This window comes from Lissotriton vulgaris, chromosome 9, assembly GCF_964263255.1.
Source record: "Lissotriton vulgaris chromosome 9, aLisVul1.2, whole genome shotgun sequence".
NCBI lineage: Eukaryota > Metazoa > Chordata > Amphibia > Caudata > Salamandridae > Lissotriton > Lissotriton vulgaris.
This window is the reverse complement of record NC_141697.1, coordinates 333,968,848-333,993,159: the sequence shown is the minus strand read 5'-3', so window position 1 is coordinate 333,993,159 and position 24,312 is coordinate 333,968,848. Positions and strand designations below refer to the sequence as shown.

The 24,312-nt window shown below is 44.9% G+C and overlaps 1 protein-coding gene across 4 annotated transcripts in view; it reads right to left on the bottom strand.

The window, feature by feature from the left end:
• Positions 1-24,312, bottom strand: part of TTC7B (tetratricopeptide repeat domain 7B) — a 1,385,350-nt gene that overhangs the window by 602,558 nt on the left and 758,480 nt on the right. For all 4 annotated transcript variants that reach the window (XM_086937670.1, XM_086937667.1, XM_086937668.1 and 1 more), the window contains exon 16: positions 15,323-15,439. In XM_086937670.1, coding sequence (XP_086793796.1) covers positions 15,323-15,439 — 117 coding nt within the window. The remainder of the gene's footprint in view (positions 1-15,322; positions 15,440-24,312) is intronic.

Genomic DNA, 24,312 nt, shown 5'->3' with positions numbered 1-24,312 from the left:
TTTGGCTATGACCAAGTAAGACAAAAGGCTGGGCCTTATCTACAGGGTCCCCTTCACCTTGCACTACCATAGTCTGCAGTCCAATCCCTTCCCTCTACCAAATGACACTGCTTTAAGAAGCCTAGCAGCAGCCCATTCGTAACAAAGACTTCATTTAATTTTTGAAGGGAAGACAGTCACCATTCTCCTCAACTCAGTGTCGGAATCTTTACCCTTCAACCACAGGAGTGCAGGCAATACACTTCCGCTGTCTAGGGAAAGTGCCATGCCACAATCAGAGCTGTCCAGAATGGATCCTGCTTTGCTTTTATAATCAATACTGTAAGCTAAACTTGAGGATAAACATCAACAGACATCCATCCCAGCATTTCTAGATTTTTCTTTTCAATTGTTTGCATTATTTAACCACATATTTTGGCACATTGCTATGCATTTTTAAAATATCTTTTTACTGTCATTTGTAAAACAATACATATTTTAACTCAAAATGATGGTACAAACAGATTACACTGATACATTATCTAAACCAGTGGTTCCTAAACTGTGCTCCTGGGGTCCACAGAGTGTAATCAGGGGGTCAATGGCTGCTTAGGCTTAGACAATTAAATAACATTAACAGATAAATAAAGTGCATATAAATGCAGAAGACAAATGTACAACTGAACATTTTAAAACATTCTGTAAATATGAAGGGGTCTGAAATTGGAGACTAAAAATTAAGTTAATATTCTCAGATTAATTAGTGGGAGCAGTGCAAGTGCATTAAATAGAATATAATATCCATGATGAGTGGCCTCAAATGAATTACACGAAGCTCCAACCTTACTACTACATTCTAAAATTTGACTTGTTAAAATATTTGTTTGTGAAATAAATAAAAGATCTAATTATTTGTGGATTTGTTTGATAAATGTTTGTTTCTGTATTTTCTCAGTGGCGGTCCCAGGATTCCAATATTGATGGAGTGGGGGTTCCAGTGATGATTAATTGGGGGCCTACATAAGTCACAAGGTTAAGAATCACTGATCTAGACCATTGCATTTCAAATCTCTTGACTGATTATCGGAAGCAAAAATATAGTTTGGAAGAATATCGTGTCAAAAATATTGAGGTCAAAAATGTTGAGAAGGTAAGTGCAAATAGGTAAGTATATATATATTTTTTTTGCAAAGAATTTTATTTACTTTTCAAAACAGATAACATTAAGTGAATAAACAACCCTTTCCCTTCCTCCCACTCACCAAAGTCGCCAGCAGTCCGAGTAGTTACTCGTCACAATTCCATCCATTCCAAACCGTTTCAAATTTCTTTGGGCACCCTCTCTCTTCATAGACTACTTTTTTCTTGTCCATAGCTCATATCCATTTCCTTCTACCAGTCCCTTATCCTTCGGGATCACTGGGGAATCCCCACCTAAGTGCTATTCTCCTTTTTGCCAGGAGGAATCCCAGACTAATCAGTATTTGTTGGTAAGATGTAGTGTCTGAATCACTCCAGGTCCCCAATAAAGCTAGTGGGGCAGTCAGCACTATCCTCACTCCGGTGGCAGCCTCTAACTTGTGGTGAACGCTCTCCCAAAATGCCCTCAGGGCCGGACAGCCCCAAAAGATATGTAAAAAGTCCATGGTTGTCCGCCTTCTCTTTAACAGGAATCGTCTGACACCCTGCCTATATTATATAAGTGGGTTCTAGTATAATAGACTCTTTGTAGAATTTTCAGCTGTATAAACTTATAATGGGCCTTAATCGCTACTTGTTTGGGGAACTTGAGTACATCTACCCAATCTTCATACTCTATGTCTCCAATATTAGTCTGGTTATCACAAGCACCATGGCTTGACTTTGTTGCGCACACTTCACTTGGTGTAATAACACCACAAAATATAAACAATTTTAACAATATATTTCAATATTTATTTCTGTATATTCAAAAAGATTTTTTTAAACTCAAAAAACAATTTTTCATCATTATGCATTACATTGCCATGATGTAAATGAATTGATCATTCAATCATTGTAAACTTCATATACATGTACAAATAACAAAAATAATAACAGTCATTTTCGCAATATCATTTGCTGTTCAATGCATTTCGGAACAAAATACAGTTCCTTCTTCTGGGGCTAATTTGTGAATGAAACATAAAATGAATACTATCACTGTCAATGTTTGGCTCAAGAACACTACACATATCCATATTTACAAAAAATAAAACCACTCTGTGGGTTATTTAACATGCTGATACAAAATGTGTGTGTAATATGTACTGTACCCTACCTTCTTCTATTGTAAGCAAGCCTCAACATCCAGTGTGCCTATTGGAAAAACTGAAGACAACCAAAGACACCCAAATTAAATGCCACTATGTTTTAAGTGTCTGCTCACGTCATATTCACAATAACACATGTGTGTCAATCGCTTACCTCAAAATCCTTTCCAAAGACCAGAAGCTGTAAAAGAATTACCAATCACTAGCGTTAGTACCAACTCTGTCTTTCAATAAAAAATGTCACTCGACGAACATTCTGTCCCCAACACGTCGCCGCAAGTTCTTACCTCAAGCTGTATCCCCTTAGTAATATCTATGGAAAAATAAACTGACAAGATGGCCATAAGTATGACTCCGTAGTACTCCTTTGAACTAAAACGATATCCATAATAAAACCAACAAAGATTCACTGCGCCGTTCACGTACCTTCTAAACTGTTTGCAATAAACATCTCTACCCGACTTCTGTGCAATCCCATGTTTACCAAGGAGGAATCGCGGGGAGATATGACGTGACAATTCAAGATACAAAGAACAGACTAGAATAAAAGCGAGTAAGATCTCCTTACTATAGGTGGCGCCATATTAAAATGAACTTATGGTGTTGAGTAGTGCGGATGGTCCGAGATATTTTAAAAAAAGCTTCGCAAATATTTACTGGACCGCATGTATTAGAACATGCGATGAAACACTAAGAAAACCGTGAGTCATGCCTGTAGAGAGGCCGAATATGTAATCAAAAAGAACCAATATCAAAAGAAAAATCAAACAAAAAATCTAACAAAAAATCAAGCTGACCAGAGCCCATTAATGCATCATACATGCCACACAAGTATACTCTAAATGGGAAACTCTATGTCGATCTTATCCTGGAAACAATTCCTGAAAAATAATACTGGTGGTCCTATTCTGGTACAGCAATGAAAGATCTGAAAAAATAGCTATGAAAATATAACTCTGCTAAAATCTACTGTGGTGTTCCATCTAATGTGTGTACTGTAACCTAAATGTAGGTTTTGAAGGGGTAGACCTGCATATTTATTTATGCATTATACATGCCTGCTTGCGGGATAGCCCTAGTTCCTAAAATATGGCAGTTTAGGTATTAATGTATATTGATTATATTGTTGGTCCTAAATAAAACATGAAATGTCCAGGCTATCAATTAATCCTTTAGGAATCATGGAATCTATCCAATATACTTCACGTTGGAGCAGTTCCTTGTGATTGTCTATACCTGGTCTGATTTGTACTTGTTCGATGACCTGAAACCGTAATTGTGAAATCGAGTGGTTCTCCTCTGACCAATGTGCTGCTAGTGCAGAGGTAACATTCTTTGTACGAATCCGGCTTTTATGTTCAGTGAGCCTGGTTCTAATTTTGCGTTCAGTCTTTCCAACTTATGTTTTTCCACACAGGCATTTTATACAGTAAATCACATTCTGCGTGTTGCAATCGCTTGTGTGTCTTAATGGTATTTGGACTCTTGTTGTGGGGTGCGTCAACACATTACCAGGGATGACATTGTTACAGTGGGTGCAGTTGTGACATTTTAAAGTTCCTTTACAATCCTTATTATGGTTGTGCTTTGTAGGTTTAGATAATGACTCCCGGAGATTTCTTCCTCTGGTGTACGCAGGGACTGGTGAATACTTGTAAATGTTATTAAAATCTGGTTCATTAGCCAAAAGCTCCCATCTTGTGTTGATTATTTTCTTGATTGCTGGTGACATGGTAGTATATCTGGAAACAAATACTATCTCAATAGTTATTTTTGTTATTTTTGAGACAAATAATTATTTTCGGTCTTTACTGGCTGCTCTGGTGATGCCCTCTTGTAATATCCTGTCAGGGTAACCCCTTTGTCTATACCTTTGTAGGTATTCTTCAGTTTTTGCAAGGCAGATTTGCGGGTTAGAACCTATTCTTTTTATTCTCACAAATTGAGAGTATGAAAGGTTTTTTAATAGACTTCTCGGGTGAAAGCTCGAATATTCCAAGGCATTATTGCGATCTTGGGTTTTAGTGTATATTTGGGTATGCAATCCTCTGCCATCTTGTGTTTTGGTGATTGTTACATCCAAATATTCTATTGCCTTGTTGTCAATTTTATGGGTTAACTGAATCCTTGGGTCGAACGTGTTCAACTGTTGTATCATGACTTCCAGTGATTCACGATTGTCCATGCAAATCAAGATGATGTCTATGAATATGCAGTATAGTCTAATCAAATCAATTGCGAAAATGACTGTTATTATTTTTGTTCTTTGTACATGTATATGACGTTTACAATGATTGAATGATCAATTCATTGACATATTGGCAATGTAATGCATAATGATAAAAATTTGTTTTTTGAGTTTAAAAAAATCTTTTTGAATATACAGAAATAAATATTGAAACATATTGTTAAAATTGTTTACATTTTGTGGTGTTATTACACTGAGTGAAGTGTGCGCAACAAAGTCAAGCAAAAGTGCTTGTGATAACCAGGTATCATTAGGTATAAGGATCGACAGCCCTTGAATGTTGCAGCACCCCATACCTCTCAAGGTTTAGAAGGAGTACAACATGAGTGCACCCCTATAAATAAACATATCCAATATTAGTCTGCCACCAATGTCTCAGTGTTACCAGATCCTTCTGAGTGTTCCTCACAAGGGTCTGATAGGTAAGTAAGATAATTTTTGTTTGTAGGGACCTGCCCATTAACCTATATTCCAGCGGGGAAAACTCCATAATTTCCTCCTCTGCTGTAATCTGGGCCTTCAGAGCCTGGAACAACTGAAAATATCTAAATATTTGGGAGGAGGATATCACATATTCTGTTTGGAAATGTGAGAAGGGCACCATTCCGTTGGCATCCCATATATCCACCAGCGTGCTAATTCCTATCGGGTCCCATTGTCGTAAACCCTCAAGTTTAGTGACTTCCTTCAGTCTTGTACCCACCCATAATGTGGTCCTCGGGGTGAGTCCTCCCACTGCCCTATGGAGCTCCTGCCGTAACTCTACTGGTAGAAGGGGAGCCTCCTTTTGAATTTCCCCCATAAGGAATATGTTACCCTTTCTCTCCCATCATCTCCCTGTCCAATTGGAACGCCAGGTGATTCAGCGGTGTGTAGGCCCAATCATTAATTATGGATAACTGTGCCGCTCCATAATATCGTTTTACATTGGGAAGCGCTATTTCCCCTCATATGAAGCTCATTGTATTTCGGCAAGTGCAATTCTCGGGGTACAACTTTTTCATAGCAGGATCCTTAAAGAAGTATCTTCCACTTGAAAAAGTTGTTTAGGTATCCTGTAAGGGCTATTTCGTAATACGTAGGTAAAACATGGAAGGGCCACCATTTTAAATAATGCCGCTTTCCCTATTAAGGAGAGAGGTGAACCCCCAAGTGTTTCACATATACTTCTAGGTTGAGCAGCAGAAGTATACGATTATCCTCATAGTGAAGGGTAGAAGTCCTAGATACCCACATCACTAAATATTTAAAATGCGTCCTCTCAATCTGCAACGGCATTGGGAGAGGAGCAATTTCCTCCAATGTCCCCATTGCAAAGATCAGAAAATACCCCAAATAATGTGAAGCACAGAGTACTCCCCATAAAATGCAAATTTCTCTTGAGTTCTCTCCAGGGTTCCATCAGGATTCCCTAAGTATAAGAGCACATCATCCGCATACAGCAAGATATAATCTTTCCATGGTGGATCCCATCTCCAACCGTCAATTAGCGCATATTTTCTCACTCATTCCATTTGTGATTCTATTGTTAGTGCAAATAATAATGGCAATGGGGACATCCCTGACGCGTACCCTCTCTCTATCAGGAATACCGTTGAGAGGACCCCGTTCACTTTCAGACTCGCTTGAGGTAAGGTCTACAGCAGTTTGACCTATTTCAAGAATTGTGACCCAAAACCCTCTTGGTCAATACTGTGAACATATAGGACCAGTCCAACGAGTCAAGTGCATTCTTGGCATCTAAGAATAACACTGCCAGCGGGTACCTGTATCTCCGCCACAGCAGCTATGTTATTATGTGATCTTCTAAGATTGAAGCGCATGGACCTATTGTAGGAAGGTAGGAATGGTCCTTCTTTGCCTGGTGTTGTAATGGTTTCTGACTAGTCTGACTGGGATCCTGCTAATCAGGACTCCGGTCTCTGTGCTTTCTCCGCTCAATTGGTTTGTTAAGTACCTGGGTGCATCCCAGATTGGACACTGGTGCAACCGTATTAGTCCCTAGTATATGGTACTAAGGTACCCAGGGCATAGGTGCACCAGGGGTCCCCCATGGGCTGAAGCATTTATTATGCCACCCGATGGGAGATCACTCAATTTGTAACTACGGGTCTGGCATTGGAGCCTGTGTAAGCTGGTGCTAGCACTACTTACCTTCTGAGCACTACTACCTTCCTGAGAGACTCCTGAGGCGGAAAGCCGGGAGCGAGATTGCTCATTTTTAAAATCTTTTCTGTGTGATAAACTTGCTTTTAAAATCACTTACTCACTTGCTCTTGCTTCCTTGAACAGCGTACACACGCTGCAACGATAGACACCCTGATCGCCATTCTCGAGGGCGAGGCGCGAGGATAGACACGCCCACCCCTGGTGACCACGCCCCCTTAGAGCCAGTATAAATAGTGCGCGCAGCTGTGAAAGCGCGACACTACCTTCCTGAGAGACTCCTGAGGCGGAAAGCCGGGAGCGAGATTGCTCATTTTTAAAATCTTTTCTGTGTGATAAACTTGCTTTTAAAATCACTTACTCACTTGCTCTTGCTTCCTTGAACAGCGTACACACGCTGCAACGATAGACACCCTGATCGCCATTCTCGAGGGCGAGGCGCGAGGATAGACACGCCCACCCCTGGTAACCACGCCCCCTTAGAGCCAGTATAAATAGTGCGCGCAGCTGTGAAAGCGCGACACTACCTTCCTGAGAGACTCTTGAGGCGGAAAGCCGGGAGCGAGATTGCTCATTTTTAAAATCTTTTCTGTGTGATAAACTTGCTTTTAAAATCACTTACTCACTTGCTCTTGCTTCCTTGAACAGCGTACACACGCTGCAACGATAGACACCCTGATCGCCATTCTCGAGGGCGAGGCGCGAGGATAGACACGCCCACCCCTGGTGACCACGCCCCCTTTTGACGTCCAATCCTCACAGCACAAAACATGTGCCTTGGCAGGAAGCGCAGCGGGCGGGCGCAACGATTGCGTGTCGAAGGCGCGCCTAAGGTAAGCCCGTCTGCGCCCGTCCGCGCCAGACCGAGCCTAGAGCCCACACCCTTGGCCGGTTCAGACCTGCCTCGAATCATATACGCACAAGAAACTCTGCACCAACTCAGAGAACCGTCAAACACTAGATGTAATGGACCTATCACTCCGGAACAGGAGCCTCTTAGATGCCCTAATTGCACTTACAGGGCCTCACCCTTAGCTCATTCTGAACCTGCTTGCCTGGAGATGGCCCTGCTGAATTGCAGGTCACTCCCCAAACACCACACTGAAATCAATCTGCTATTAACAGAGTCGGACTTGGACGTTCTGTTTTTAACAGAAACTTGGCTGTCCGAGAGTTCCGACCCGGACATTATCCAAGCACTACCTCCTGGGTACCATATGAAAAACCTTAATAGACCGACGGGCACGGGAGGGGGCATCGCGATTATCCATCGCGACAACCTCGCTTGTCAACTCAAAGACAGTCCCATTCTCGACAGCGAAAATGTCCTCTTTTCTCTACACCTGCCACCATCTACCACACTAACTGGGCTGTTAATATACCGTCCACCAGGACAGGTAGGGTGTTTCATAAACTCACTCATGGATGCCATTACCTCCCTGGCGTGCGGAACGCCAAACTTCACCATCCTCGGGGACTTAAACCTCCACTTCGATGATCAAGGCAATAAACTTGCCACAGAATTGAAAGCTGATCTAAATTCCCTAAATCTACAACTACTCAGCAACGATCCCACCCACCTGAAAGAACACCTACTAGATCCCATCTTCTCTAATCTTTCCAAACTTTCTGTTCAAACTCCTCTCCCTCTCCCCTGGTCTGACCACTTTTTGGTTCCTTTCAAATTCCAACTTCCAAGGAAGATCTCGGATACTCCCTGCCTCCGGGCCCCGTCACGCCCATGGAAAAAACTAGACACTACCCTATGGGAACGCTCTCTGTCCTCCACTCTGCCCACAGTCGACCCCGATCCCTCCAAAGCCGAAATTCAATTACATAAATGGGTTAGTGACTCTCTCGACACAGTCCTGCCACTTAAAGCCCTCCCTCCCAATAGGAAATCCTCCAAACTACTGTGGTTCACCGAGGAACTACGTGAATTAAGACGGAAAGGCAAAAGGCTTGAACGCCAATGGAGAAAGCACTGGCACTCAGAAGACAGAAGTGGTTACAAAGCCCACATCAGGTTCTACAAAAATGCACTAAAAACGGCTCAGGCCTCCTACTTCGAGAACCAAATAGTAGCCGCAACCAACTCCGCAAAAGAGACTTACCGGATAGTTAAACTCCTCTCCAAAATACAGGAACCTCCACCTCCACCTGACCTGGATGGCGCAAAATGCAACCAGATGGCCGAATTTTTTTCGAAAAAAATCGAAAAAATCCTGAACTCCCTCCCGCCGGCGACAATTGCACTAAGAGGCCCTTCCCACCCGGCCTCCCAAGACGCCCCAAGGTTGCTTTCCTTCCCTCAAATCACCATCGAAACGTTTCTTAACTTCTTGCACAAAGTCAAAAGCGGCGCCCCATCTGATCCAGCCCCGATCAGTAAACTGAAGCAAGTTGCTTCTACTATAGCCCCTCCTCTCATTAACCTGATCAATGCCTCCTTCGAAAATGGCACAGTCCCAGCAAACTGGAAAAAAGCCACTGTAAAGGCTCTCATAAAAAAAACACATCTTGACCCTTCAGACCCATCAAACTTTAGACCTATCTCTCTGCTACCGGCAATTAGCAAAATCGCCGAGAGAGTAGCAAATCAACACCTTTCTGAGTTCCTAGAGTCCAATCACCTCCTCTGCCCAACCCAGACTGGCTTCAGACCTGGACAAGGGACGGATACCGCACTGTTAGCCGTGGTCGAAGAAGCTAGGGGCATACTGGACGTAGGAGGATCAGTGGCAGTGATCCTCCTCGACCTGAGTGCCGCCTTCGACACGGTGGACCACGCAACCCTTGTTCATCGTCTTGGTCTGTTGGGAGTGGCGGACTCCGCTTTGGCCTGGATCTCATCCTTCCTTGAAGACAGGTCTTTTCAAGTGACTGACGGACATTCCATCTCCAAGGCTCATGCACTCAAGTGTGGGGTGCCTCAGGGATCCTCCCTGAGCCCCACACTTTTTAACGTGTACATGGCTCCTCTCGAGGATGTTATTAAACCTTTTGGGATCAAATCAATAATGTACGCCGATGACACTCAGCTCGTCGTTTCCCTCAACCAATCAGACAACGCCCTCTCCAATCTGTCCAGCTGTCTGGAAAAAGTGCACCAATGGATGTGCGAGTCCCGGTTAAAACTGAATGGGGAAAAATCGGAAATACTCCTTCTGGGAAACCCAAATAAAATACCCACACCCCTTCCCTGGCCACCATGTATGGGATCCCCACCATCCCCAAAATCCGAAGTAAAGAGCCTGGGGATATGGTTGGACCAGGACCTTAGCTTCAAAACACAAGCGAGGAAAACTGCGGGAACGTGCTTCGGCCTTATGAAGATGGCACGAAAGATTCTCCTTCTACTCCCCCTTCAATCCAGGAAGCTCTTGATTCAGGGGCTGGTGAACTCCAGATTGGACTACGGGAATGTCCTATATCTGGGGGCCCCAGTCACTGTACTCCACAGACTTCAATGTGCACAAAACGCGGCGGCAAGAATACTCACAGGAACCGCAGCAAGGACCTAGGCCAAGCCAGCCCTTAGAAGTTTGCACTGGCTGCCAGTCAAGGAACGGGTCAACTTCAAGACCCTGTGCATTGCCCATAGAATACTGCACAACGAAGGCCCCCCTATTCTCAGACCTCTTGTGTCCCATCAACAATCAATTAGACAACTTAGATCTAACTCCCTTTCCCTTGCAAAAGTCCCCAGAATTAGGAAGGCCAGAACAGGTGGTCGCCTGTTCTCGTACAATGCTCCCAGACTGTGGAATGCCCTCCCACTCTCCCTGAGGCAAGAACAAAACCACCTCAGATTTAGGAAAAGACTGAAGACCCTTCTCTTCCCCTGAGCACTCCCCCCCTTGTCTTCCCACTCTCCAGGACTATGGTCACCAGCGCCGGGATGCCCTAGGGTAGCTGTGCGCTCTATAAAACCCAAAATCAAATCAAATCAATCAAATCAAATCACTTACGAAAGATAAAGGTTCCCTATATCTAAGGTCACTGCACACAGCTAACCCTGGGCGAAGTACTACGCTCGCGTAGTTTGTGAAGTTTGCGCTACTTCGCACTGTGCAAATCGCACGTAGCACAGTGGAAACATGCATAGCGTAGCGATAATTTTTTGCTTGCTCACGGTCCTCAACGTCAAGTTGGCGACCGCGAGCGAGCAAAATGACATCCTAGCAAGACTTTTTCCTGGTTCGCGATCAGCAACATCAAGTTGCCGATCGCGAGGTGTGGAAAATAAACCTCTCGGCGAGATTCTCAACGCGGGAAGGTCAGGTTTCTCATTGCGAGTGGTCGCGTATGCTCGCAACCGCTCTATCCTATGCGACTAGGTGAGTGTGTGATACATTCTGCGAAGGAATTTAAAATGCAGAAGTTTGTGCCTGCAATTAAGGGACACCTGCTATTACGGGACACCTCGTTCGTGACTCTGTAACACTGTTCCCATTGGCCATCCGAAATGGGCCGGTCCAGATCACGCTCCCAGGCCGTGCGAGCCTTAACATCAACGAATGGGCGGTCAAGGACGCACACCTTATACATTTTAGACTGGTTACTTACCTTGGGTGGTTCCTTGGGTCCCCTGCACATCTATGTCTTCTGGGTACAGTCTTGACTAGAGTCGTGGTTCACATTCCACTAATTTAATATATGGTTTGGTCCCCCCCCCCCGGTGGCCACTGTGTATTATGTGCTACTTACCGGTTTCCATTGAAAAGTATTGGGTACATTGTGTATCTCCGGCTAGGCGATACCTGTATGTGTTAGTGAGTGTTATATCATAAATACATATTTTTATAAATACACTGTGTGGTTCTTTTTCACTTAATCTCTATCAATAAGATTAAGTTCTGGTAAATGAAGCTTTGGTCTGGGTGCACCCATTTTAATATCATTCCCCTCAGTCTATTTGTTAAAACCTTTGCCAGTACTTTGGCGTCTACCTTTAAGCAATTAGATGGGTCTGTATGAGTCTCATCTGTCTGTTGGTTTCCCTGGCTTCAGGATGAGCTCCCTTGTTGCCATCCCTAAAATGTATAGGTAGTTCACACTTTTATTAAGCCTTAATGCACATGTTATGGAAAGGGTACCACCTTCCCTGACAGGTGACCGAAAAACTCCTGGACCTGGAAGCCATTTGGGCCTGGAGTCTTCCCCGTTTGCAGCTGGGAGAGTGCTATTCTAATCTCTTCTTCTAAATCTGCCTCCAACTACAGTGCCCTCTTGTAGTTCAATGTTCTACACAGACCTTCTTTCACAAAAGACTCTAGTTCCATATTTCCACTCCTGCGTTGTCCCCAATAAAATTCCTATAGGTATCCCACCATGACCTCTGCTATATGCTCACTTTCCTGCACTCTATTTCCCCGAGGGTCTATCATCTCAAGAATACGTGACCTTACCACTTCCCTGGTTGCTAGCCATGCCAGGAGTTTCCCTGCCTTGTCTTCCCCTTATATATCCTCCGTAGGCTCACCTGATATACTACTTTGAGCTAATTTGTTGCAACCGCTTTTTATTCATATCTTCGTTGGTCTAGCTGACTGGTAACCTCATCCATTTGCGTTTGAGCCTGCATATCTTCTACCCTGCTCCATCAGAACAGACGAGCAAGAATCGCTCCCTCAAAACCCTGGTACTCTAGCACGCTTAGGGAATTGAAACAGTCCTGTAAAACAATGTAATGCAGTTGGAGACTGGCCTACTGCCCTCTGGCTAAAATAGCGCTAAGGAAGGCCCAGCGGGTATACTATGCTGCTATCAGAGAGGCTAAAAGTTATTTTTATACGAAACGAATTGCCAAGTCTAAAAATAACTCAAATAAAAAATTTACTATTGGCCAGAGTTATTTAATGCCCAATGCTAAACGCATTTTGCTCCCTGCTTCCACCGAATGGTGTGAGAAGCTATCAAGTTTTTTTATTGAGAAGATTCAGGCCATCCACGACAGTCTGGGTACTAACTCGCATGGGCAAGATAAGTCTGTCAGTTCGATCATTGCTGCCTCCACCCAGTCAGTTTCCTTCCTGACGTAGTTTTCCCCTATCGCCCGCATGATACTCTAAATCTCTTAAATCAGGCTCGCCGACTGACCCGTGCCACGCCAGGCTTCTCACTGAGGTAGCGGAGCTGGTTCACCCTGAGGTGAATACCATCATAAATGTATCCCTCCATACTGCCACAGTCCCTTTGAATTGGAAGCAAGCTAAACTGCTACTGCTTTGAAAAAACCCTCCCTGGACCCTAATGCACCTGCTAGCTATAGACCCATATCCCTCTTGCCGGCCGTGGTAAAGGTTTGGGAGAAAGCCTTTGTAGAGGCATCCGGTGCCCTTCACCCAGCTCAATCTGGATTTAGGGCATCCTATAGCACAAAGACCGCCTAAGTTGAAATATCTGAAGCAATAAGGGAATGCTTGGATGCAGGCGGCAGAGCAGCTCTAATTTTATTGGACCTCTCTGCCGCCTTTGACACAGTGCCTGATCAACACTTGCTTGCTCGCCTCTCACGTATTGGGTTCTCTGGCCAGGCCTGGGATTGGGTTGAATTCTTTTTAGAGGATAGGACCTAACAGGTAAGGCAGCCCCCTTTCTTCTCGGCCTCCAGATAGGTGACTACTGGAGTACCGCAGGGGTCCAATTTGAGGCCCCTGCTCTTTAATATTTATGTCACTCCCCTGATCTACTTAGCAGGGGAGCTGGGAGCGAAGATCATCGCTTATGCCGATGATACCCAGCTCCTCTTTACCTGGAAGAAAAATGATCTTGGCTGTTTTTTAAATGGCTTGCGCTGGCGCAGTTGAAGTGCAATGAAGACAAGTCTGAGGTTCTCCTGTACGGATCCTTCCCCTCGTGTTTAAGGGAAGCTATTAGGCCGACTGAATATCCTCCACCCAACTCTGTTGGCAATCCTGTTAAGAACCTGGGGGTTTGCTTCAGTGAAGACCCTAGGTTTTCTATGCAGATTAAAACACTGGAGTGTGCTTTGGTACGCTGAATTCCCTCAGAAAGTTCTTTCCCCTGCTAATCCGGCCAGTTAATGAAATGGTGAAACATGCTCTTATCCTGTCACATATTGAAAGCGCCCATACCTTATACATTGGCCTGCCCGGTTACCATTTAAGAAGATTGCAAACCATACAGAACGTGAAAGCTAGAGTTCTTCTCGGAATCCCAGGTCTATCAAGTATGAAGCAACATTTTCAGACCTTCACTGGCTTACTGTAGTTACCGTGTTCATTTTCAAGCTCTCAATTTGGCTCATGGAGCTTTACACAGTGAGGGCCCACTCTACCTTAGGAGACGCTTCTCCTTTTATGTTCCACAAAGGCATTTACGCTCCGCTGCTCATCGCCTAGCAGTCATCCCTCGTTTCCGATCCATTAGGATGGGCGGCAGCTCCCTATCTTTTAAGGCGTCTGAAGCCTGGAATTCCCAACCGATGGAACTGCGTAACATCCAAGACACTAGAGTGTTCAAGAAACATCTTAAAACCCTACTTTTTAATTAATTCCTGTTATGTCTCTGCCTCCTCTGTCTCCTCCTACTAGCATTTCGCGCCGGGACACTCTAGAGTATCTGTGCGTGCTATAAATGTAGTATAACATAACATAACAAGCTGTCTTACCTTCCGTTGGAGATCTTTGCATGCTTTCTCTCTCTTTCTTTTATTTGCTACTTCACCTGCGATTATCACTCCCCTTCTAGTTGCTTAATAAGCCTCCCAGAGGACAATTTCGTCTGTAGCCGTCACCTTGTTTTCCTTAAAATATTGTTCTGTTAAATTATGTAGCCTCTCTACCTCTTCTGGTGAGGTAAGTCGCCACACCGCCATCTGCCACTTACTCAAACCACTTATGTTACCAATCTGTATTATGACTTCCAAGGGGGAATGATCCGCTATTCCCTGTGTTCTAAAGTGTGCATCTTTGCATCTGTGGAGTGTCGGTGTGGTTGTACATATATAATCAATTCAGGAGTGTACATTATGAGCCCCAGAGTAATAAGAATACACTTCATCTTGGGCATAAAGGGATGCCAACACCAATGCGAAGACAAACCCACTAAATCTCCCCTAATGGGCTATTTATAATTGTTATGTATATGTTCTGTCCAGGGGGGAATTGATGAGCATATTCAAATCACCTCCCAATATCATCAGGGTCTGTGGGATAGAAGTTATTAGCCGACTTAATACCTGTAGCATTTCAATCTGAAGCCCTGGGGGTATATATACATTAACCAGTGCTACCTGTTCTCCATTCCATTGTCACAAAATACTTGGAACCAGATAAACAAGACTGCCCCATCTACCTCCACTTCCAAAGCCCTGTAAGCAGATGAGTCCGAACATGCTGAATTAGGTGGTGAGTTTGAGGTCATATCTGCACCGCTCGTAGCAATGCTGGCAATAGTAAAGCCAAGTCAATGTTGGTTGAGCTAGAATCTCAACAGCTTTGCTTCTTACGAAAACCTATAGATTGTCTAACTGTAGCCAAGTTAGACACAACATGGAACATCCACTTAGGCTCCAAAAGCACACTATCATTTCAACCATAGTAACATTCTCAAGATTAGTCTAAACTGCAAGAAAGTGATCAACAAAATTTCTGAGGAAAAAAAATATTACCTGGGATTAGTGAGGTTGTAGCAAGACTTCCAAATCTGCAGCATATGTTTGCAAGTAAGCAGTGCTTCATCTGGCCCTCTACAGAGTGACTCCAACTTGACTTTGGAAAACAATAAGCTAGTGGGGAAATACAAATCAGCCATAAGCATTTCGAAACTGAAGGCAAATATTTTTGTCATTATTAATTTGCATCACCATTGATAAACATATATCTTTTTATTTCATGCTTTCAACGGTCAACAAATAGGAGTGACAAAAGCGGAAAACGTAATAATTAAGAGCACATGGCATAAAAGCCGTAAATGTATGCAATAGGAGAATTTAGAAGATCATAACACAATTCAAACATAGAACTAATTCACAAATAAGAAATATGTCAAACCAGGTAGCAGGTAAATGAAGAGGCATGTGAGGTAACAAGAGACAACAATTCAAATTAGAAATATTGCTTTTTATTTAGCATAGTATTGTGCTGCCCACTCAACAAGGCCCATAGCACGGGCAGTTAGTAAAAATATTAGATTCAAGGTTCAGAAGAACTTCAATTCATCTATAGTTCCAAGATAGACTGTTGTATGGAACCGACCGTATCAGCCTTCTCAGTATCTAGAACAGTGGGACACTTTTTGGTACTAGGCCAATGGAATCAGAGACTAGGATCAACCTGCAACCTTTGGTTTCAGGAAGACTTTCAATAGTCTTAATAGCATCATATACTGAAAAGGGGGACACTCCTTATTCAGGCTGCATCACAGTTTTGGGAATCCTTCCCTTTCTTTGGTAAGTGAATCGTGGCACCACTGTTAATATCCCAAACCACGACGTCAAATGAAAACTCAAACGTTAAGCTTTCACTAACATATCTAACCCTACCCTTATGATAGGACAAAGGAGAAACAGCAGCCCTCATCCTCCTCGACCTCTCAGTGGCGTTCGACACAGTCTCTCACCGCACCCTAATACGCAGACTCCCCGACGCAGGTATCATAGACAAGGCCCTCGACTGGATCCGCTCCTTCCTCTCTGGCAGAATGCAGCGGGTAAGACTCCCCCCCCTTTCCTCTCAGACCCTACACCTATCGAGTCCCCCAGGGGTCCTCCCTCAGCCCTACGCTCTTCAACGTCTACATGGCTCCGCTCGCCCCATTGTCGGAACCTACGGACAACTCACGAAACTCAGCACCTGTGAACAAAAACAACATTGGGATGTTGCTCTGCGAGCTTTTACCCGCCCGTAGAAGCCCGGAGCACTCCATTGTAGTCAATGATGTGCTCCACATTCCAATATTCTAATATAGCCATAGAGCCCGACCTACCGGCTCTACCGGCCATTATAGGCCGGAACCCGAAGGCGAGGGCCTTTAATAAGGGAGCAGGTCTTTACTGTCCAGTAGAGCCTGCTAGGAGGGCTCTAAGACTATTAGAACATTCCGTCCCTAGAGGGCAGAATGCTCTAATTACTAAAAACAAAGGCCTCTGGGAGCTCAAGGGGGTTTTAATTCTCTCGGGCACTGAGAGGCCTTTGTTCACAACAGCAGCTGTGAACAAAAACAACATTGGAATGTTGCTCTGCGGGCTTCAACCGGCCCCTAGAAGTCCGAAGCACTCCATTGTATTCCAATGTTGCGAGCCCGGAGTGCTTCACATTCTAATGTTCTAATATTTCTTGATATACCTAGTAATGAAACACAAAAGTTAGTTGCTTCTTAAAGCCACTGCCTTTTGTGACAGATGCAGTCTTTCTATTGAAGTCATACAAAAACCTTTAAGTATACACACTGTATGTGCCTGTCTATTTTATTTTCTATGGCACTAAAGATGTCGCTTTTACCCACTTGAGAATACTCTCAAACTCGCTTACGAACACAGGAGGAAAATACATGAAATACATTGCTGCCTAGGGTAAGATGTTAAAGAGCAGTTATTTAGACAAAGAGCGAGTCAGTGGCGTTCTTTGGCAAGTCAGTTCAACTCCTGAGGAGAGGTAGCGGGATTTGGGAAAGATACAGTGAGATTCGCCATACAATAGTAAAAGTGAAAGTGGGGGAAGCACGCATCAGGTTCTTGTGCACAGCTCCTAAAAAACTGATTAATCAACTCACCACATCATTTGGTCATAGTTTTCCCTATACATTTCAGTTCATAATTTTCTGAAACGGAGTCTTAAGTTGGGATTCTCAGGTAACAGACTGAGGGTGTTTCACAGTTTGAACCTTTTCCATCAAGGGCCCAGCCACAATGCTTCAGTGTTGAAAGTTTTTTATGTTCTGAAACTTGTTGAATAAAATGCTCAATTTTGGTTGACCTACTGGAGGCGTTAATTTTTTTACAGGGTTTATTAATCTCAAGTTCCATGGGTTCTCAACTGTCATGTGTACGAAGACAGACAGGATAGGCATGGATCTACGGATAGTAGAACTAACCAAGACTAAGTCAATTGCTAAGAGTTGTTGGTTGTACTCCCTTCGATATTATACTTTGGATTTAAAAACTTGAAAAGGTCTACCTTATAGATGTTCTCCTATCCATTTGAAGTTAGTCAGATTCAAATGAAACTTAATAGGTAGCTTCGTTACCTGGTTCAGCCTTTTCATTTTTGTGTTTTTTAGGAGTGTGCAAAAGTGCACATTCAAAAGCTTTACAAACAACTTCAGGTAACTTCTTTTAAAAGCTAGGCAGCTTTCCGAGGTGAAAAGCTGGCAAAAAGTTGTAAAATGAATTAAAAAGAAGCACAACAGCAAAATTCTGATGTCAGGCATTAAAGTTATGTTTATGAAACCCTCACAAATTTACCAAGGAAACACTGGTTACCATATGCTACGGATACAATAAATTGCACCCCCTGATTGGCCGCATACGACCTCACACATTAGATGACTGATACCATTTCACATGACATAATTGATACCACTGAGGACTTCTCAAATCTCACAACCCTGGTGAGATTGCATAGGACATCATCAATGTATGAACAAATATGTTTGACACAGTGCATGCATACGTCAATCAATCGACTGAAGATAACATTGTATACCTCAAAGAAAGATGAATAGCCCACCATCATGGTCAGTTAATACATTGGAGATGGGCTGAGATCTTAAGAGTGTGCATCTAGAATATAATGATTGTGAAGCATGTGCTAGGCACAAACTGACCCTGTGTACCCAAGGTACAGGGTGATGGTCAAATTGACCCAAGTTTGTAGTCACTTAATGCAGGAAGGAAGGGATGATACTTCAGAGTATGACTGCAGGAGAAATATTTTGCATGAAGTATACCACTTACTATGGGAAGATATTCTAAACAATTATTTGTGTTTGAAATGCTATAAATTATATAAATAGTACATACATCACATATATGACATACTAGAGAGAGGCAGAGAAAGTATTTTTACCATTCTTGGCGTGATTATAATACAGTCTGGTCAGATACATCAGTCACGCATATTTTCTGTTAAGCCACAGACATCGTTTCATGGTAGTGAAAAACTAAGCATAAAGTTTCACAGAAAACAACATAATGCGTAGAGTATTCATTGGGAACTTGGAAAATCTCACCTAGTCTAACATGAAAAAGAAAGACCGGACAGACTAAGAAGTGTGGTTTATGATTGTGGCTTCTTGGTACTCAGTATCTTCAAACGAGTGCACGATATTCTCGAAGGCTTATGTCTCAGCTAATGATGCAGATGGAAGAGCGTGTGAAGGTAAGTGGGGGTAAAAAGCTGTCAAACTGTGCCTTCGAAAAAATTGTTGAACATGCATGTTTTGATATCATCATGGAGACATTTTGTGATATCACAGGTTTCACAGCAGTTATAGCATTGATGATGGTATCGGTGGGGTCAAATGTGAATTCACCAGTCTGGTCATCATTATAGCAATTGAAACGTCATCAGTGATGTCAATGATGATGTAAGCAGTAATGTTACAGGTGAGGTCAAGAGCAGTGCAAGGTGGGGAAACAGGTTATGGTTTGTCTAACATAACTGGTGAATTTCAGTGGCTTTTACCTTTTTTGGAACTGTAATAAACATACACACACAAAATACAGGGTAATCAGATACTAAAACACCATAACGTAATATAAAAATGCTAATTTGCATTTGTTAAAGTTTTCCGTTGGTTGAAATTTGTAATATACAAGGGTGGCACCCATCCCATCAATTCACAAAGGCAACATGACTGCGGTGAATTATGTGCTTGAAGTCACTAGTGTTTGTCACGTACCAAAAGCTAATGGTGTTATATTGCTATACATTTATCAGGAAATAGAGAAATTGCAATGTTTAGGATTACAACCTAACATCCACAACAAGATGACATTTTTGGCCCTGCTAGAACAAACTGCACCAAAGTAAATTCACCAATCAATTTGAGGGATTTTGAAGCTATGTATCTTTTAAGTCTAGAAACAAAATGTTCCCTGTAAAATAAGCCTAACACCAAGTTTGAATTACCAAGACTGGAATATAGGCATAAAAGCTGGAAACTAAAAGGCAAAACAATTATCATGATATTTTGGGAACAGCAAATTTTTATAATCCAAAACATTCATGATGACATGGACGGTGGGTCATATTAGGGGCAAATCGGTGAAACGCACAAGTTACTTACTTGTGTAACGATATATCTGTAAGAGACATTGGTTCGTGATAGATTCCTTACCTTAGAATAATCCCTAGGTGTCAGACTGGATCCGGAAAGTTTCTCGTCAGCAGTATCCCAGCGTGTCGGTAGGCGTCGTCGTCCGGCTCCGCGTACGTCGCTGGTGTCGTAGTCGCCAAGATAACGTCGCTGGAGCTACGTAGATGCGCCCATGTGCGCTGACGTCAGTTCTGTACATGACTTTCCGCACCAGGAACGCAGAACTATGCAAGATACTGACCACGGGTGCATTGAAACTAGGGCCCTAAAACGGATGACCTTAATCCTAGAAATCAGTTTGCAACGGGGAGGATGGGTGGGGCGGTAAGGAATCTATCACTAACTACTGTCTCTTACAGATATATCGTTACACAAGTAAGTAACTTGTGCATCTGAAAGGGACACGTTAGTGATAGATTCCTCACCTTAGAATAGATACCCCAGCAATACCAACCCCGGTGGTGGGTCTGCGAACAAAGATCACACCAGAAAGTCACGGAGAACAGAACTGCCAAGGAAGCCGTCTCTCCGGACTGGACTGTCAAGGCAATAATGCTTAATAAAAGTGTGCAGCCAGGCCCACGTGGCTACCTGACAGATGTCTTGCAGGGGGACACCACGTCCCAATGCAGTAGTAGCTGTTGTCGCCCTGGTAGAATGGGCGCGCAACCCCAGAGGAGGTTCCTTTTTAGCCAAAGAATAACAGGCCTTGATACACAAGACGACCCAGCGTGAGATAGTCCTCTTGTGTACAGCCCGGCCTTTCTTGGCGCCCACGTAGCCAACAAAGAGCTAGTCATCTACCCGGAACTGTTATGTGCGATTTAAGTAAAATGAAGGCGCACGTTTTGGGCCAAGACGGTGGAGCCTCTCTTCCTTTCTGGAAGGATGCGGAGGCGGAAAGAAAGTGGGCAAGGTGATAGTCTGCCCAATGTGAAAAGCAGTGACAACTTTTGGCAAGAAGGAAGGACGAGTGCGAACCACAACCATGTCCAGATGGACTGACAGAAAAGGAGGCTTACAAGAAAGAGCCTGGAGCTCACTGACAAGCCTAGCAGAGGTGATGCCAACCAGGAAAGCAGTCTTCAAAGTCAACCAACGAAGAGGACAGTTATGGAGCGGCTCAAAAGGAGCGCACATCAAAAAAGTAAGTACCAGGTTCAAGTCCCACTGTGGCATCACAAAAGGAATAGGAGGGAAAGGGTGGGGTGAGTAATGCCTTTGAGAAATTTATTAACAACAGAGAGGTCTGATCAGGGAGCCTAAGAAAAGCTGAGATTGTGGAAAGGTAGCCCTTAATAGTGCCCAGAGCAGAGCCACTCCAGGCCAAAGAAAAAAAGAAAAAAGGAACCTCTGAAAGAGGGACAGAAAGGGGATCCTCAGCATTTGCTGTGCACCATGCTACAAATTTGTTCCACCTGCAGGCGTGTACCGACTTAGTTGAGGGACGCCTGGCTGCCAGAATGACATTGCAAACTTCAGGAGGCAAGTCAAATGGAATCAACTGTCCCCGCTCAATCTCCATCATGTAGGTGGAGGCTGGACAGGTTCGGGTGGGGGACCGTCCCCTGCTGCTGGGACAGAAGATCCTCCCAAAGAAGCAGTCGGACTGGGGGATCCATGCTCATACTGAGTAGCTCGGGATACCAAACTCTTCGAGCCCAGTCCAGGACCACAAGAATGACTTGGGCCCAGTCGCGCCTGATATTCTTCAGCACTCTGGGTAGAAGTGGTATAGGCGGAAAGGCGTACAATAGACCGCAACTCCACGTGTGACGAAAAGCATCGCAGAACGATTGCCGCCTTGGAGATTCCAACGAGCAGAACAGCTGACATTGCGCGTTGTCTTCGGTGGCGAATAGATCTAACCAAGGCTCTCCCCATTGTCGAAAGAGACCTTGCACCACCTCCGAGTGAGGACGTCACTTGTGATCTATCATGCACCGAGGCTAAGTTCATTACCCCTGGAGTTCAAAGAACCTGTCAGGCTTTGAACCGTCAACTAAATGCCTTGACGTTCCAGCCATGTCCAGAGGCACAGAGCCTCCTGACATAGGGAACACGACCTCACCCGCCTTGTTTGTTGCAATACCACATGGCGGTCATGTTGTCTGTGAACACCTGCACCACATACCCCTTGACAGAGAGAAGGAATGCCTTCAGTGCAAGAAGGATCGCCCGAAGCTCCAGATATGGTTGATATGGAGCTGGACTCTGCCGGAGACCAGAGGCCTCTGATCTCCGCCCTTCCTATGTGGCCGCCCCATCCCAGGAGGGACGCATCCGTCACCACTGTGTGCTCCGGTTGGAAGGGGAGAGGGATCTGCCGCTGACCCAATGCTGATTTGTGAGCGACCACTACAATTGTCGTGCTGTGCCCTCCGAGATCTGGACGTAGTCGGACAGGTTCCCCATACGCTCCGCCCACTGGAACTTCAGGTCCCACTGCAGAGCCCGCATATGCCATCTGGCATGGTTGGTGAACAGGATGCAGGAGGCCATGAGGCCCAGCAGCCTCAAGGTCGACCTCACCAAAACTTAGGACGAGGGCTGAAAGATCGGAATCATAGCCCGAATGTCCCGAACTCGCTGTTTGGGAGGACAGACCTGAAACTGCGCCGTGTCCAGAACCGCTCCGATGAAGAGGAGTTTCTGAGAGGGAATCAGGTGTAACTTCAGCACGTTGATGGAGAACCCCAGCAAATGTTGGAGGTCGGCTGTAGTCTGGAGGTGGGAGACGACTGTTTGGGGCGTGCCTGCCTTCAACAACCAGTCGTCGAGATAGGGGAAGACTGAAACCCCTGATCAGCGCAGATGAGCTGCGACCACCGTCATCACTTTCGTGAACACCCGAGGGGCGCTTGTAAGGCCAAAGGGGAGCACGTTAAACTGAAAATTTTCCTGCCCTACCATAAATCGCAGGTAATGCTGGTGGGCCGGCAGGACGGGGATATGAAAGTAAGCGTCCTGCAGATCCAACCCTACCAACCAGTCTTGCGGGTCGAGGGCAGACAAGACCTGAGCAAGTGTGAGCATCTTCAACTTCTCCTTTCGGAGGAAGCGATTGACTTCCCGAAGGTCCAAGATAGGCTGCAGGCCTTTGTCCTTCTTTGGAACCAAGAATTAGTGGGCGTAACAACCACAACCTACTTTTGGTGTCTGGAGGGGTAGTCTTGAAGGGGAGGGAGTAGCCCCTTCGGACAAACTGCAGAACCCTCCTGTCCATTGTGATGGTGTGCCAGTGGTGGAGGTGATGGCGAATCCTGCAACTCACTGGCCTTTGGTGGGCCTGAAACAACGGACTAGGAAGGTTCGAAGGCACTGGCTGCAGGGTGGTGGTGGACTGACCCGCATGCTGGCCACGTGACCCGCCTCTGCAGGTCCCACGTCCGCCGCTGCGCTGAGACTGTTGCTGCGCAGGCCTGTGGCTCTGAAACTAACGTGCTTGGGCGCCCCTTCCTTAGTCGCGAAAGGAGCAAAAAGCAGAAGCGAAAGGAGTGTGTGTAACCAAAATGCCTAAGGACTTGACCGTAGCCTGTGAGTCCATAAAACATTCCAACGCGCAATCTGCTTTATCACCGAACAGGCGAGTGCCATTAAAGGGCATATCCATCAACGTGTTCTGCACATTCCCAGAAAAGCCATTCGTCCTCGGCCAGGCGTGACGGCATAGCGCCACTGTCGTTAAAATCGCTCTGCCCAGCGAGTCAGCAGTATCAAGAACACAATGGATGGTGAACTTGGCTGCGTCTCACCCCTCAGCAATAGCTTGAGAGAGTATTGTCTGAGCCTCCACCGGACATTGAAGCAGCACTTGCGCAACCGTATCCCACACAGAATGGGAATAACGGGCCAAGAGACATGCGGTGTTCACAAACCGGTGGAAGAAAAATCTTCTTCCTAAATTGCTCCAGTTTCTTGGACTCCCCTTCCAGAGGTGCGGAAGGGAACGCACTCGGGGACGCAGAGGCTTGGACAACAAAGCTCTCAGGGGTGGGGTGTTGGGAGAGGAAAACAGTGTGGCCAGGGGCCGGGCGATGGCGTCGGGCCACGTTCTTGTCTACAGGAGCCCCTGTGTAAGAACTGGACCAGGGCCCAAAGGAACGTCTGAGAGTGCATCATTAAAGGACAGCAGCGGGTCCGTAGAAGCAGAAGCTGGCTGAAGCACCTCTGTCAGGAGGTTAGTCCTGATGGCCACAGTAGGGAGCTCAAGGTGGAAAGCCTTGGCTGCCCTACGCAACACCATAGAATATGAACCACCCTCCTCCGTAGCCATGGTAGAAGGAGACAGTGCGCCAGGTTCTGGAGCATAATCCTGGTCACCTGCATCCCTGGGATCCT